Below are 16086 nucleotides of genomic sequence, written 5' to 3' on the forward strand. Positions count from 1 at the left end.
ATTACAGTGTTTGTTTAGAGCCCAGTGACATGCATTGGGCAAAAGGCCAATTCCTCAGGTAAATATTGCTGCTCTTAATGCACCAGTGTGGCCATTAGGGGGAGCTATAAATGTACCTTAATGTGTGGAGGAATGTGGCACAACCATTTCTTGCATTTTGAGGCACCATCACTGCCAATGTGCAAATGATCAAGTTGAAACAACCTTCATGTAGCTGAAAGGCATGAAAATTGCCCCATTCTGCTGTATCCTCATTATTATACATTTTTTGAACAGAATCTTATCATATGCGTGGCAGGCATTGGTACATCGTAAGAACGCCGGGCCTTATCTTAATGAATTACAGTTTGGTTTCCTCAGGGGGCACATAGCTTTTTGAAGTGACTGGAACCCCTAATATTATGTTGTATGGTGTGGGCCAAGGATTCGTCAGTCTGGCCCAAGCATGATATCCAACATAATCTTCATAAATACTGGTACCTAACACATGTACATCTTTTTCTTGCTGATGATGGATGGAGACTCACACTGTCATTCCAGAATCCACTTTCTCTTCCATTTTATTGTGCCGATGCCTAATTGCCTATTGCACCTTGCCATATACTTACTATTGACCAATCAATATTTTTTACTTGCAGTACATGTAATAAACATTACCTTTTTTGCTACATTCAAAGACATCACAGCAACGTCCTGGTTGCCCCGTGCCTGCATGTAGTAGTTTTTTCTCATAGCCTTCAGCACACATCACATCAATGCAAATGCTGAAATCACATACACATTCTGGCGGAGTTGGGCAGCAGTCGCCTGGTTGTATGGTTCCTCCAACAGAGGGGTGACTGTCGTCTGGACAATTTGGTATACGGACAGGTGGACAAAGAGCATTTGGACAGGCAGGGATAGGCACTGGAAAAACACAGAAAAGAAATTTAGTCTCAAATCTACAGCATATAAGCAAATAAAATGAAGTGGCTGTTAGGAACACCAAATACCAAAGTAGTTAAACCCTGTTCTACTCATGAAACGATGTACTTTGAAAAGGGAAAGTTTTTTAATTACCTATCCATGACATGTTTATTGTTAAGGAAAGCATACAATGCATTCACTGAAATCAAATCTTAACGGGATTAGATATGAAGTCACCATACAATATGTAACTTCAGTATCATTAAAAATAAAGGACATTACTGAAATTTGAAAAGTGATTTAATATGCGTTGACTAGGACACAATTAACCAAGGGTGCGAATCTACCAATAGCTTGGTCTCATCTTTTATTCTCAGACTCTGTGTATTACCGGTACTGTTACATCGGACTCTGACAATTTATTTGTATAGATTTTACAAATTGCGATTTAATCTGCCAGATATTCACCTTGGTATTGTGCAAAACTGTTTAATGGGCTCTGTAAACAGCAGCACCTCAAGAATACACTCTGTACCAGGTTTGTTTTAATAATGGCTGGAATTATCAGCTTATCTGAAACAAGGACATATGTATTGGGATAGCTTTTCAGTTCACCTCTATAGAGCTTTGCCTAATCTGGAGCAAAGAAAAACGTGACCATTTAATCTCGATTTACCTGTAGGACTATCTTGTGTGTTCCTTTAAGTACACATGTGAAATGGAAGTTCCATTGTTGCTGTACTTTGTAAGGTTGTCAAAAGTTTTACATTGATCAAGATCTTGCCAATCCTGCACAATTATGCACGAAATTCATTTATAATTTGTTAATTATTTAAGGTGACATGACCTCTTATGGATTTCCCTTAATAACAGCACATACCATGTTTGGAATCTGAAGAAAATAAAAGAGTTTACCAGTGCTAATATTACATCTTGAGGACTACACAAAACACCAATTCTCACGGATTATTAGAATTGAGTCACTCTGATAGACTGTACAACTACAATGGGAGAAAACAAAAAATGTGTGACTATACGGTTGGAAAAGTTCAACCATTTCACCTATATTGACAAATACCACAGCAATATTGATGTAGGGAGCCAAGTACAGACATTCATTGAATCAACATATAACCTATATCAGACTTGGTGGGGCTTTCTGTCAACATGTTCATTTTGTTTCTATAGTCAAGAATAACTTGAAGTGGGCACTATTGGCCAGTACTGCTATGTCCCTTCAATCTTGCACAAACATATAAAAATACCACATACAGTAAAACAGCACTCAGCTCTCTGTATGCAAATATATTGGGTTACGTTTTAAAGTTTGACCAGCCACACTGACAAGAATTGCATGTAAATTTATTTTGATTATATACTGTCAATCATTACAAATGTCTCTATTGAGTCAGAAAGTCATACTTATTTTAAAAGATGTGTAATACCAGTGCTACTCTAGGAAACTTGACACTCCAAAACGTCATGGAAACTAAACCAATGCATATCAGTCATGTGCAAACCTTCACTGTGATATCTTTGGTGTGTAAGTTTAAACTATACACAACATAGAAGGAAACTTAGTTACAGGAAAACCTGGTAAATGATTCACCCTTTTCAGTCTCTTTGCAGATACTCTGACAGAAGTAGACATATTGACATATACCATGACAATGGCATCCTCGTGTTGCTATCCTGCCACAGAAAATGCAGACAATTCAGCCTCATTTGTTTTTCTTATTTCTTGATAGATATTTGGCATCATAGTACTAACAATGGTCTCCAATTTTTTGGGCTGGACTTCATTCCCTCTTTATGCTCAACATAGCTCACTCTGGGATACCTGAAAATACGGTCTAGAAATCTAAGTCATTCACCCTCCAGTCATTAGTCTTTTTATAGCCAAACTGCAAACTATAAATCTGATTCCAACCCTGACCCAGTTATTGCCCCACACTACATACATGGACCCTGAATGAAATCATATATCAGAGAATTTTGTTTTTCTCACAGCAGGGGGTTTCTTTCTGTCTTTGTGTCAGTATGGTTTGCATTTTGTGCATTTTTACCACATGCATGACAGCTCTAATCCTACGTTTTATAAATAGCATCTAAATCCATGAACAAACTTTGCTGATTGGCCATGCCCAGTAACCACCATGTGCTGAGGGTATTTGGAGGTGTCAATGACCAGGTTATGTTCAATGATCTTACAGCACTATCTGTCTGGGCTTGCAAAGCTATTCGTCGACCGTCAATATTAATTAATCTTTAATGTTCATGCACTGACAAAATTAGCTGCACTGAAATTTGTTCACTTAAAAGTCATGCTTTCACATTCTCCAGATATCTGGATTGACAAATTACAGCAACCCTAAGAAGACTACTCAAACTTTGATGTCAACACATCAGATCCTTTGTTCTGGCATTGGCAAGGTGGCCAAAAGTCAAAACCCAAGCTATGTTGAATTCCTATGACTATACACAATATTAAATGCACAATCATGGTCCTTGGAGACCCTAAACAGATTAATGGAGTTTGCCTTTACTGGTGGAATGTAAAGTACACAGCTGTTACCTAGTATGTTAGAAACCAATCAAATTCACAAGCCATGGCCAAAACATCTTAAAGGTGGCATGTTGCTACCATGCTTGAAATTCCTCCTTTTTTGTAAAGCGAAAGTGCATCAAGGAGAAATTGAACAAGGAATCTCCTACATCTGGAATGTGAATGCCATGGGATCCCAATGTTTTGGGCGTGCCTCTGTAGAGGGAACACAGAAGGTAAATAACCAGCCTCCTTCATGATTTTCAACAAAACTGTAACCATGTGCAGAAATAATGAGAAGACTTCCTTACTGCTATGTTATTGACCTCTGTTGTTCAGCTTGTCTTAACATATGCATGAAATGGGAAGGCCGAATGAAGCCATCTGTACTTCTATTATTACATACTGTCTGCTGACTATGTACAGCTACAAGTCAAGCGAAAAACACACTCGACGCTGAGACAGCTCAAACTTGAAATGCGCATACAGAAACATATGGTGTTTTTGTAGGATGTCTAGATATTTTATTTAATTGCTGCTTAGTGTGACTATAAAAGGGCTACATAGTAAGGGTTAATTTCATTGAGGGGAGCTGTTTTGAGTTGCTTTTTGAGAAATTTATTTTCACTAGCAGGGACAGATGATACTGAAAACAATAGTACAGCAAATCACTACATTATATACCCTAAAGTTGTAAATATATCTGAGAAACAGCATTCAGTGGCTTTTAAAGCTTGTGTGCATGACATACCCATTTGATTTCACAGATGAGTGATGAAAAGGCTGACAGAGAAATTTTATAAATTTCTCAAAAATATTTGCCATGTTAAGCACATGAAAAGGGGAGACTACAAGTTCAGTACTTATGGACAGGTCATGCTTGCAACCACTTTGTACACTTGTATCCCACTTGAACAAAACAGCAGACAGTGGCCTGCTGCCTAGAGCACCAGTATGTTGAGAATCTCTGTTCCAAGTGAGTAGAAGAATTACTGACAATGATGTCCTTATCTGTGGTCAGACTGGCCTAAGGCAACCCCAATCCTTTTCCCTGTATAGTGTAAATAAGGTAGCAACCAGCTGTGACTTGGTTGTCATCACCCATAAACTGTTTGGTACTACTCTAAACACCTTCCCATATACTTCAAAGCAGTCTTAGTCTTGGGCACACTTCCCTCATGAGCCATAGACATTAGTATATATACTATAATTGGATTAATCAGTTATCCAAACACAGCACATTTAAGTTCTGTTTGAATAGCCAGTTCCCAAGAGAACTCTGCCCAGTCAAAAGACTCACACACTTAGACAGTCTTAGTGGCTCAAACTCACAAAGTATTTGTCCCTGCAATTTAGAACAACAGTTTAGGGCGGATTATTTTTCTTCATCCAGCTCAGTCACAAGATGGACTTCTAAAAACACATCCCTGAAGCCTCAGATTGACATAATAATCCTTCTACAAATAACAAATGTTTACTTAGAACAGACACCAAATATTTTGAGAAGGATTAATTTTAGAAAAGTTTTACAGAAAAATGGGAAGTTTACCGTAAATTGAGATCATCTAATAAGTGGAGTCTGGTTTGGGTGAAGCAAAACAGCACAAGTTTTCTATGGTGAACAGTTAAAACAACATCCACTATGTGTTCTAGAGAGTGCTTTTCTGATTGGAATGTTCAAAGAGAAATATTTAGATTCATGAAAAGCCAAAAAGGGAAAGATCACCAACAAAAATCTAGGATAGCCAATCTGACGTCATTTCAGGGAGACACACTGCAATTTGAAATGGCCATGGAACAGTGGCCTGAACAAACATGCAAGTAAGGGTTGAAGGGTGCTGCAAGTCCATTAAAAATAATTGGAGTTTATGCAACAGCCAGCTGTATCTCCTAGTGGGGCTGAAGATGGAGCATAGAAAAGCCAAAGTGTGGCTGCAGTCTGTTTACGCTCCGCCTTCTTGCCCTCCCCATACAAATGCTATCTGAATGGACAGCTTTTCTCTCTGTGCATGTACACTAATTTGATTATTTACAATCAAACTAATGGCACAAAATCACAAACCAAAGAATATGGAGATAAAGTCGAAGAAAAAACAGGAGGGATATGCTGCTTTGACTTCTCTATAGGCAGTGTTTTTTAGAAACAGAGCGCTTTCTTATTGCTAATGATTTAACAAAGTAATCAATGGTAATTAAGAGTTCAAACCAGAACAGCAAATCAATATTCCTAATTGTTTTACTGAAAAGGAGTATTATTGTGTTTACAATGTAAGACTTGACAATGCTTTGTAACAGTGACAATTTCTTGGCAGGAAGTCTTGGCAAAGAGAAAGATATGTTTTAGTAGTACCAGCAAGTGGTATTGGATTGGACAAAGTTTCAATAAGATCATGCAAATCAAGTATTTATTGTTCCCATTTGGGAGCCCACCTAAAGGAACAATAGAGGACCTGCCTTTATGTATCACCATGTGCTAAACACCATAAATAAGTGACTTGGAAGTGTGTATTGGTGTAAAAGAGCATGATGTAAGCTTTCAAGGTTTAAAAAAAATAAGTTTTCGATTGTAGACAATTCAAATTTACACAGCAGATTCACAATTTAAGATTTTGAACATGGTAATTTCTATCATTTTTACTTTCGTAAGTGCTGTATCAATAGATATGTCATGCCAGCGGTTACAAGTTTCAAGCCATATTTAGGAATTTTTGATAATCATTACTACAGTCCAAACTCCGAGGTATTTCAAGATTACAGGAAAACTGAACTTGGCAGGATGATCAATATCTGAATTGTGTTGTAGAATACAAAGAACTCGGCAGTAATATAAATAGGCGGCAGAGTAAGAGGTCTTATGACAGTGAAAATGGTGGGTTTACTGGCTGTTTTTCTGTTTTGTTTTTTTTATAGCAAGAGGAAGGTCATCGTCTAATGCCCCGAGGATCCAGAATGCCAATGATGAACTTGAGTAGTGGTTTGTACCAGCTACATTGCATATGAATGTGGGCCATTTACACCTATTCTGTTCATTGAACACTAAATTAAACAGAAACATTGAAGGGACACGTTCTGACATACATCAAATCCACATCCACAGTGTTCCCACATAACATAACATTTACAAAGATAACAAATGAAGTATTACAATATGATTCATCTGAAAAGTAGTCGGACCTTTTCTTTCATTGATTGATAATCAAGTTGGAATGTAAAAAATTGTTGGTTTTCACTTAATTCAAAATTGTTGTCATAGTCAGAGGTAAAGGTATTATCTGGTTTCATAGCAGTACCAAATATGCTGTGCATCTACTTAAAGAAAGGGGATAAAAATAAACATTTAATATTTGCTACTCCCACAGGTAAAAAAAGAATCACAGAGAGGCATGAAAAGAAAATCTGTTTCTTAATTGCTTCTTCACAGCACATCTTATTTGTTCTCTGGTGATGCATTTTTCTTCTGAGGCAGCACGTTCGTCCTTTGGAAACAACAGTCATTGAGGTGCTGATCTGCTATACTCAAATTGGCCCAAAGGTACAACATTCTTTGGTGAAAGAGTCCAGCTCAGTGGTATTCTCAGCTTTATTTTCAAAGACGTGTATAAAACCCATTTGACTGGCTTTCAATGTGACTAAATATTTGCCTGGAAGAGATGTCCCGTCTATTTGTGAACCAATGTAGTAATTGCTGTCATTATGGTACACTTCTTATGGTTGACTCTACCATCAAGGGTCAAAACTGGGGAACTGCTGCTATCTTGGGGGAAATTTCCCCTAATTTTGGTGACCATTTATCAGACTACTGCATTTCTAAATATAGAATGTCTTGTTCTTGCCCCTTGTTAAAGCTAATAGAATTGTTGGCTCTGAATAGAACTGGAATGTATTGGTGAACAGGGTCAAATTCTTCCCCACCTGGTATCCAACAAATCAGAGTTTGATATTTTGCAATGTTGTTATGTGTTCTTCAAGATCAACGATTGTGTCATGGATTTATATTTGTAATCACCTTAGGAATTTCCACTGGACATGCTATACATTATAGAGTGCCTGCAACTGATGCCATGCAAGAATACACACATTCATCAGAAATGTGACATCATCTGCAACAGTGATTTTCTCCCCTTGCTAGCATCAGCTGAACAGATCTTTAATGATTAGGGCTAACAACAAAAAATCTATAAGTAGTAAGAACCTACGGCATCATAATGTCATATTGGTAACAGTATTGCATACAATGCATTACTGGATTACATTTTGTGTCCAATACCTTACTGGCAGATTAGTTTAAGGGTATTGGCTCCCTGAAGATGGTGCTTATTGCTTGTGGTGTAGACATGTGGTTATAAGACCCTTTGAAAGTAGCAGTCTAAATACCCTTGGCTACGTTTAACGCTGGGCTTAAAAACCATTCAACTTGACATCTGGTGGCAGGAAGTTTACTACTACAGTAATTTTACCTTTCAGGGGTTTTGTTTGAAAAGCAACATTAATCTTTGAAAGTTTCCAACACAAAAATATGGTGGTACAAAAAGAAACAAACACCAAAAATTGAGTATGCATTTCACCAGCTATCTTCGATATAACACTACAGTCTCAATGGTACAGTCGGAGTTCTACACACAAGAATGTGAGAGAGGATTAACTACAATTTGAAGAAAAAAGACAGGTTTGATTGATAACAAAAGGGTCAGTTTGCTTGGTGCCAAGTCAATACTTTCAGGTTGGTACTGAGAGTGTTTTCAATCATGTGGCTTTCAGAGGAAGCCATACTTTCCTAGCGATTGGTTGCCATGTACCGCTGTAAGTTATGAACCTGTAACAACAGATGTACAAACAAATCTTACAGTGATTTCAATATTTTGACGCAATTTGCATAATTAAAAATCCTAAACGTGAACGTTGGGTACGTAAAATATCAATTACACTCTTTCTTGTACATAATAACCATGTGGTATTGACACCTTGTTTTAATTTATAGATCAGTGATTGGTAAATGACACGAAAGGTCATGGAAAAACCAAGCAATTAATTAGAGAGGTAGCTCAAGCTGTATGTTGTTTTCCTTTAAAAGCTGTGAAAAGTACTTCCCAGAGGCCCTTGTATTGGTTTGGGAACAAAACAAAAAGTGGCACTTTCACTTTTGACCTTCGGCTGTTTACAGGAACAATCAGTGACAGGGTCTGGATTGTTTTTCTGCAAGTTGTTTGTCTCATTCAAGTGTTGTTTAGGTAAGTTTCGAGCATTTCAGGAATGTCAGAGGCACATTTGACCATGTAGTCGAAGGAAAACCTGAAATCTCTCCAGCCATTGAGACTTTTCAAATTAATTGTCTCTGAGAAAACAGTAACCACTTCCCAGATAGGATGTAACATACTTAAGCTGACAATTACTCCACCCAAATTTGGGTAGATGATGAGTACACGCAACAAAACAAAGACTTTGCAATTGTTGGGCAAATCAACATGGTGTCTCAGTGCATTCAAGTTAGCCTATATGCGGGTGTTGATTTGCCTGCTGTTTCCACCGCACACACATGAGTCTGCAGTGATCAATTAAGGTCTAATTCAGGGAGGTTTATTTCCTTTGATTACCTTTCTCTTCTGAAAGATATCAAGTCTGTTGTCGAAAGGCAACCTGTGAAAAACTGGCCTCTTATTGAGTTGGTAGATTGACAGGTGTCACACAGTCAGGGATACACTCATCCTCATTGTGGACACTTAAAACTGTCTGCTGGTACTACAAGTGGACAGAATGGCTTGATGTTCTCAAGAGAGTCAGAGATGTAGGAGGCAAGCAGGTGATCATGAATGGCCCTGAGAACTGACAGCCCTGCTGTGTGATTGATAGCTGACAGGGAAACACAGGTTCAAATAAGGGCCTCCCTCACCAATGACATTCAGAGGTACCAAACACAGCACATTGATGAGAGGCATATTACATTGAAACCTTTGAGGGTAAAATGGTGTTAGATTTTATTCTTCCACTCCTTATACACATTATTTTTTCATAAATCATATTCACAAGGCCAAATATGGAACCTCCACAGGCTCCATTGTAAGCAGTTAAAACAGTCTTCGGAAACCTTTAGAAAGGCAGAGACGTGCAGCAGTGATAAAGCCTGTTGTTTTGGAAAGGCATGCAACAGTTTGGCCATGACGTTTTCTGTTACCTTTCCGAGTTACGCAAATGATTTGTCTTTCAATGGAGGACAGGCATGCCTGGCATGCAGTTAATTGTACAGACACTAACAAATGATCAAAGCTATTTATTTTGCTTGTGCCAAAAGCTCTAAAAAAAGTCACAGCGGGGCAAACAATAGACAGTCTATGTCTCCAACTCCAATAGTTACGTAAAATTAACCCTTTCAAGAATCAACCTATGGTACAGGCCTATTGTTCTCAATGCTGTTTCTGGACCTTTACACATAAGTATAGGAGTGAAAGGGTTTGTAAAGGAACTATGCAGCTGTGGATGCTTTTGGATTTATTAAACTTAATTACTGGTATCACATGTATTGTCATAATTGAAATACATTTTATATCAACTTAGAAACCATTACCCTCTCTTACTTAGTTTGAAACCCACTCTGAAATATAAAAAAAACTTAAAAAATTAAAGTTAAACATATTCACTGGTTCTGTACACAGATATGATTCAGCAAAGTCACTTTAGAAGAGTTTAAGCGAAGGGACATCTTTCTCTGTGTTACTGATCAAGACGGGGCTTGACTGAGGTCATGTATTCATATGACAGATGAACTGGGAATAATAACAAACATGTAATCATGCAAATGAATTTACTGGTTCATGTTACTATCAAGACAGCCCTTATTTGTTTATTCAACAACAGTAAAGCCTATCAAAAATATACAGAAATTAAATCCTGTATCATGCATGTATTATCTCTATTACAGTTGACTATTGGCCATTACAGGCATCACTGATATTGTTGAGAATGTCACTGATATCTGTTTTCAAACGAACATCGCATATGAAAATTCACTTCAATCTTAATTTGGGCTGTAAAATTCCAGATCATGGTGCTGTACACAATTGTTGAACCACTTCTGATACTGCACATCTTACTTGATAGAAGTGTGATGACTGATGAGAAACAAGCCCTGTAGTTCAGGCAATGCAAGTCACACTTGCATGTACAAGAAAGTCAGCATTTGGTACATGTCAAATGGCCAGGTATGGAGACTGTTATTCTCCATGTATCCAATACTGTGTATCATTCAGTGTCAATGAACTCCTCCATGAATGTGTGTGTGTGGTGTGGGGGGGGAGGGGGACGGATGATCCTTGTGTGGTAAGTATGATCTTACTTGACTTTGGCCTTTTCCAATGCCAGTTTCCGGATTTTCAATTACTCCACTAAGCACATTTCATCAGCGTCATTGTTTGCTACAGAAGCCACAAGAGAGTCAAGCTGTCAAGTTTGGTATGCTAAGTACCCAACAAAAACCTCAACAACAACTTTATGTAAAAGGATAATGGCTTAAGGAAGGCCACATCTTTTTTGTGTGTGTGTTTGCTTATTTCAGCCATGGGCTGAAGTCAGAACAAATTGCCATCTTCAATAGAATCAAACTCAACTCAAGTGGTGTACACAAAATACTTAACCTCTACTATGGTATTAACAATACGATAAAATTGACTTTGCATTACTGGCTGTCGAGCTCATGATCACACCCATAAATCTCAAACAATAATTCTTTTCTGCCTTGAAAGATTGAAAAGCTGTCGGAATCTTAAGGGGTCAGTTAGTCAACAAGATCACAGAATAACCAGTACACAGAACGGTAGTAATTCATCTGTTGTCTAACTTAGGAACCCAGTAAATCAACAAACAGGGTGATATATCATTAAAATTTAATTCCAATCCAGAATTAACACATCAGCATTTGAAGACGTTCACTGGACAAATCTGTGTACACAGTACCTTAAACTGTTGAGAACATATGGTTCCTCAACCCTAACAATTAAATGTACTGATTTATTTTGTGTTTTCTTCTTGGAAAGCATCCCTTTTTTGATGTGTTCCATTTTCTCTTAATTTTTTGAACTACATCCATGTGTATTATTTCAACAAAATTAGCCTCACATAAACAACACCCCTTTTTCAGGTTCGAGCAGGTGTACATCGGAGGGTACACATCATGGCTTCTTGAGCTCCCCAGATATTGGATATTTCAAGTGCAGTTTCGACTTTCCTAGTGAACTAGCTGGACTAATGACATTATGAATACTCTGTGCAAATTAGCCAAAGAAATGGGAGTCGATTTGGGACAACTATAGAGCAAGTATTGGGCTCTTTAGTCTGATCCTTGTCAGTAGAAAGAGAGGCATCAAGACAGGTCAAGGGGCTAGTACCAAGGATGCAGGTGTGATTTTGTTCTTGCTATGCAGTATGCAAATTATGTTTTTTTCAATGATGTCACAACCACTACATAGTTATGAGATGCAGAACTCAGATTGGTTTACAAATTCAACAGTTGGACAGGCCCTAACAGTGTCCACGCAACACCTGGAAAATGGGAATTCTAGCCCACTGTTTGGATTGTCAACAGTACCAGGTGTGAAGGATTTCCAAGATACTGGCCTATTGAATTTGACTGTTGTGCAACTACCATTGTTATCAAATGCTGGCGCTCATAAATATTACGGCAATACAAATGATGATAACCAATTGGACTTGCAAGGAAACTTCCATGTGGTTTAAAGATCTGCCATTGGAATGTGCAAGGCTTGCAAGAGGGGAAGCTTGACCAATTAAAACATGCGCATCTGGACGACCCTGAGAGAGACGTTGACATCATGTGTATATCAGAATCCTGGTTGAACGATTCATTTAGTAATGCCAGCTTATTGATTCCAGGATATAATCCTCCTTTACGGAAAGATCGGCAAATAGATAAACAGCGTGGTGGGGTGGCTGCCTACATTAAGACAACAATACCTCACAAGATTAGAGACGACTTTCATGAACCAGAATTAGAGACTTTATGGATAGAAGTAACATATCCCAATTCACCGGGAATTATCATTGGGGTGGTGTATAGGCCACAGTTCCAAATATTATCATGGTGGATCCCCAAATTTGAGATTTTACTCGAAAAAGTTTACGCCGAAAATAAAGAATTGATCATTCTTGGGGATTTTAATGTTGACCTACTGGAAGAAGGTCAACACTGTGATTTTCGTGACCTTATGTCATCTTTTCAGTTAGATCAACTTATTACCCAACCAACCAGAGTAACTGATCATTCAGCATCACTGTTAGATCATATTTATGTAAGTAATGCTGAGTATGTTCGTTGCGTCAACATACCTACTTTAGGAATGAGCGATCATTATCCTACCATCATAGTCAGGAAAAGAAATGTAGCCCGAAAAGATACTTCAATCAAAATTAAATATCGGTGCTACAAAAATTTTGACGAAACAAATTTTATCAGGGAGCTTGATGAGCTCCCATGGTCAGTTTTGGAAGTGTTCGATGACCCAAATGATTATTTAGAAAGTTGGTATGAAATGTATATTGGTGTGTTGGATAAATATGCTCCGTGGCGAGAAAAACGTGTCAAGAAACCAATGCAACCAGAATGGTTGTCTGATGATATTCTGAATGCCATTCATACTAGAGATAGATTTAAGGCATTGAAAATCACACTGAATATAAAATCTGGAGACAGAAAGTTAATAAAATGGTTAAAAAGGCTAAAATTGATTACTACAGATCGCTTCATAGAGGAAAACAATACAAATACTAAAGAGCTATGGAAGTACATGTCTGATCTAGTGCCCAAAAAGTCTAATACTTGCCCCGCTTCATTGAAAGTAGAGGGATCAGATATTACAGATCCAATGGAAATAGCAAATTCTTTCAATAAGTTTTTCACAGATATAGTGAATCAGTTTACTACAGAGTTTACAGATTCAGAAACAGATTTTACAAAACTAAGAAATCATGTTCATGACACTTTGGGTCCAGATGTGAGTTTTAAAATCCCTCCAGTTAGCGAGGAATTTGTGTTAAAAGAATTATCAAGTTTAATACAGCTAAAGCTACTGGACTTGATCAGATAAGTCCTAAGATTCTTAAATTATCATCGAACGCTATAGCTAGATCTTTATGCTACATCTATAATTTAAGCTTAAAAACAGGTGTGTTTCCAGATGTGTGGAAGGGAGCAAAGGTTACCCCTTTGCACAAGTCTGGATCCTTACAAGATCGTGGAAACTACAGGCCTGTTTCAGTACTCCCGGTCCTTTCTAAGATATTTGAGAAACACGTTCATAGTCATTTATACGGGTTCTTAAAACCTATGGTTAATGACTCACAGTCAGGTTTTCGAAAAGGTTTCTCATGTGAGACAGTTTATGTAAAATGGTTCAAACCTGGTCTAAGGCTATGGATAATGGTGATCTAAATGGTGTAATTTTTATAGATTTACGCAAAGCTTTTGACCTGGTGAACCATGATGTGCTTCTTAAAAAGCTTGAAATCTATAATTGTGATATAACATCCATAAACTGGTTTCATTCATATCTCTCAAATAGGAAACAAGTTGTGTGTTTTCAAGATCAAATTTCTGATGCTTTACCGATATCTACTGGGGTTCCTCAAGGTAGCATACTTGGGCCCCTTTTTTCATATTGTTTATTAATGATTTACCTTTAGCTGTCAACAACACCATTGAAATGTATGCCGATGATTCTACAATCATGGCAAAAGGAAAGAATCTGGCAGAAATTGAAAAAACACTCAATGATGATCTTGAATCAGTAAGGAATTGGTGTATGCAAAATAAAATGGTTATAAATACAAGTAAAACAAAGACCATGCTTATGACCACACATCAGAGATTGTCACGTCTACCAAGAAATGTTCTTCATTGTAAACTTGGTCAGAATATTTTAGAGTCTGTAAATGAAGAAAGACTTCTGGGTATAGTGGTAGATCAACACTTGAACTGGAAGTCAAATACTGATTCAATTTATAAAAAGGTCAATTCACGTATAGCTCTACTTAGACGTATAATACAATATTTACCATTAAGTACTAGACGAACATATTATAATGCATATATACTTCCCCATTTGGACTATTGTTGTAGTGCATGGGGAACTAGTGCAAATATAAACAAGTTATTCAAATTACAGAAACGCGCTGTGCGTGTTATGATGGGCACTAAGTATAATTATCCGACCAATGGACTTTTTAGATCATTACATATTATGCCTTTACCTGATAGAATTTTATACAAAAATATGTGCTTAGTTTTTAAGTCCTTGAAAGGTATAGCCCCATTGTATATGAAGGAAATGTTCCAATATGTCAGTCAGTGTCATAGCCGTGTGACCAGAGCTAAGCTTGATATCCCTAGAGCCAAATTGAATGTTTTTAAAACACATGGTCAGTACAGGGAGCTATGGAATGGAATAAGTTGAAAACAGAAGTCAAATCTTCTGAGACACTTGTCTCTTTTAAAAGAAATTATTTAAAACAATATTGGGCAGAATTTTAATTTTTTCTTGCTTTTCCTGTTAAATGTGGCAGTTGTTATATGTGGTTATTTGTATTTTCACTCTGGAAAATTGTTTTTGTCGTTGTGTATATATTTGTTGTAATCTCGAGGGCCCTGGGGGAGATAAACTCTCTCTAGAGTTTACCAGGCTACCCTCATTAAATAAAGCCAAATAAAATAAAAAATAAAAAATTGAATGATACATGACCTCTGACCTTGTAACTTTGGTTGTACCATGGTTAGGCAAAAACAAAAGAACATCAATGTAAGCTTCCCCAGTATCAGATGTTTGGGTGACAATTCCTGCTAAAGAGACGACACTGATAAAATGAGATTTAAAGCATGATTTGATATCAAACTATCTGTCATGGCTTGATCGGATTAAGTAAAAATAGAAAAAAACAACTTGTTAAGGAATTCAAAGATGATAAGAACATTGTTTGCTGTAAGGTCTGTTACATACATTAAGTTTTAACTGCAAGTGTTCAAATTGTAAATTTTTATTGTCTACTTTCTTTTTCACTCTGCTTTTTCAATGTTGACAAAGTGACCTAAACACTGATCACTACAGAATTCAGTATGATTGAATGTCAAGGGTAAGCAAAAGTATCATGCTATGCAAACTTTGTTAAGTTTACAAGGTTGTTAAATTCGTACAGTGGTCTTGGGTCTTATAAGTTTCAAAAGAAACATCAAAATTTGCTAGGTGTTAAAAAACACAATCTCTGTAAAATAACAACTACAAAACCAAAACACACCTGTGTTCACCACAATTGCATCACAAAAAAAACAATCTATTCTCGAGGAGAATGGAAGGACAATGACAGTTTTCATATTTTCTTACAAATCAATCAAAGATAGTATAAATTAGTTTCCAGTCAGTAGACTCAACTGTACCAAAACATGAATTTGATCTTGTCAACCAAAGTTACCACCATCTTTTCATTCGCGTGTCACAATCTCTTCAAAACACTTAGAATAGTACCTTGCTGACATAATTACAAAAAACCTGAACAAAATGTCAATATGTTTCTTATGACATGAGCGACAGTCTAAAATCAAATCAAGAGCGACAGTCTACAACCACTTCTCGATACGTTGT

The 16086-nt window shown here is 37.2% G+C and overlaps 1 protein-coding gene across 2 annotated transcripts in view; it reads right to left on the reverse strand.

Moving 5' to 3' along the window:
• LOC139149958 (cysteine-rich motor neuron 1 protein-like) overlaps positions 1-16086 on the reverse strand; it is a 60829-nt gene that overhangs the window by 17166 nt on the left and 27577 nt on the right. For both annotated transcript variants that reach the window (XM_070722048.1, XM_070722049.1), the window contains exon 3: positions 658-906. In XM_070722048.1, coding sequence (XP_070578149.1) covers positions 658-906 — 249 coding nt within the window. The remainder of the gene's footprint in view (positions 1-657; positions 907-16086) is intronic.

The sequence above is a fragment of the Ptychodera flava genome, chromosome 14 (assembly GCF_041260155.1).
Source record: "Ptychodera flava strain L36383 chromosome 14, AS_Pfla_20210202, whole genome shotgun sequence".
Taxonomy (NCBI): domain Eukaryota; kingdom Metazoa; phylum Hemichordata; class Enteropneusta; family Ptychoderidae; genus Ptychodera; species Ptychodera flava.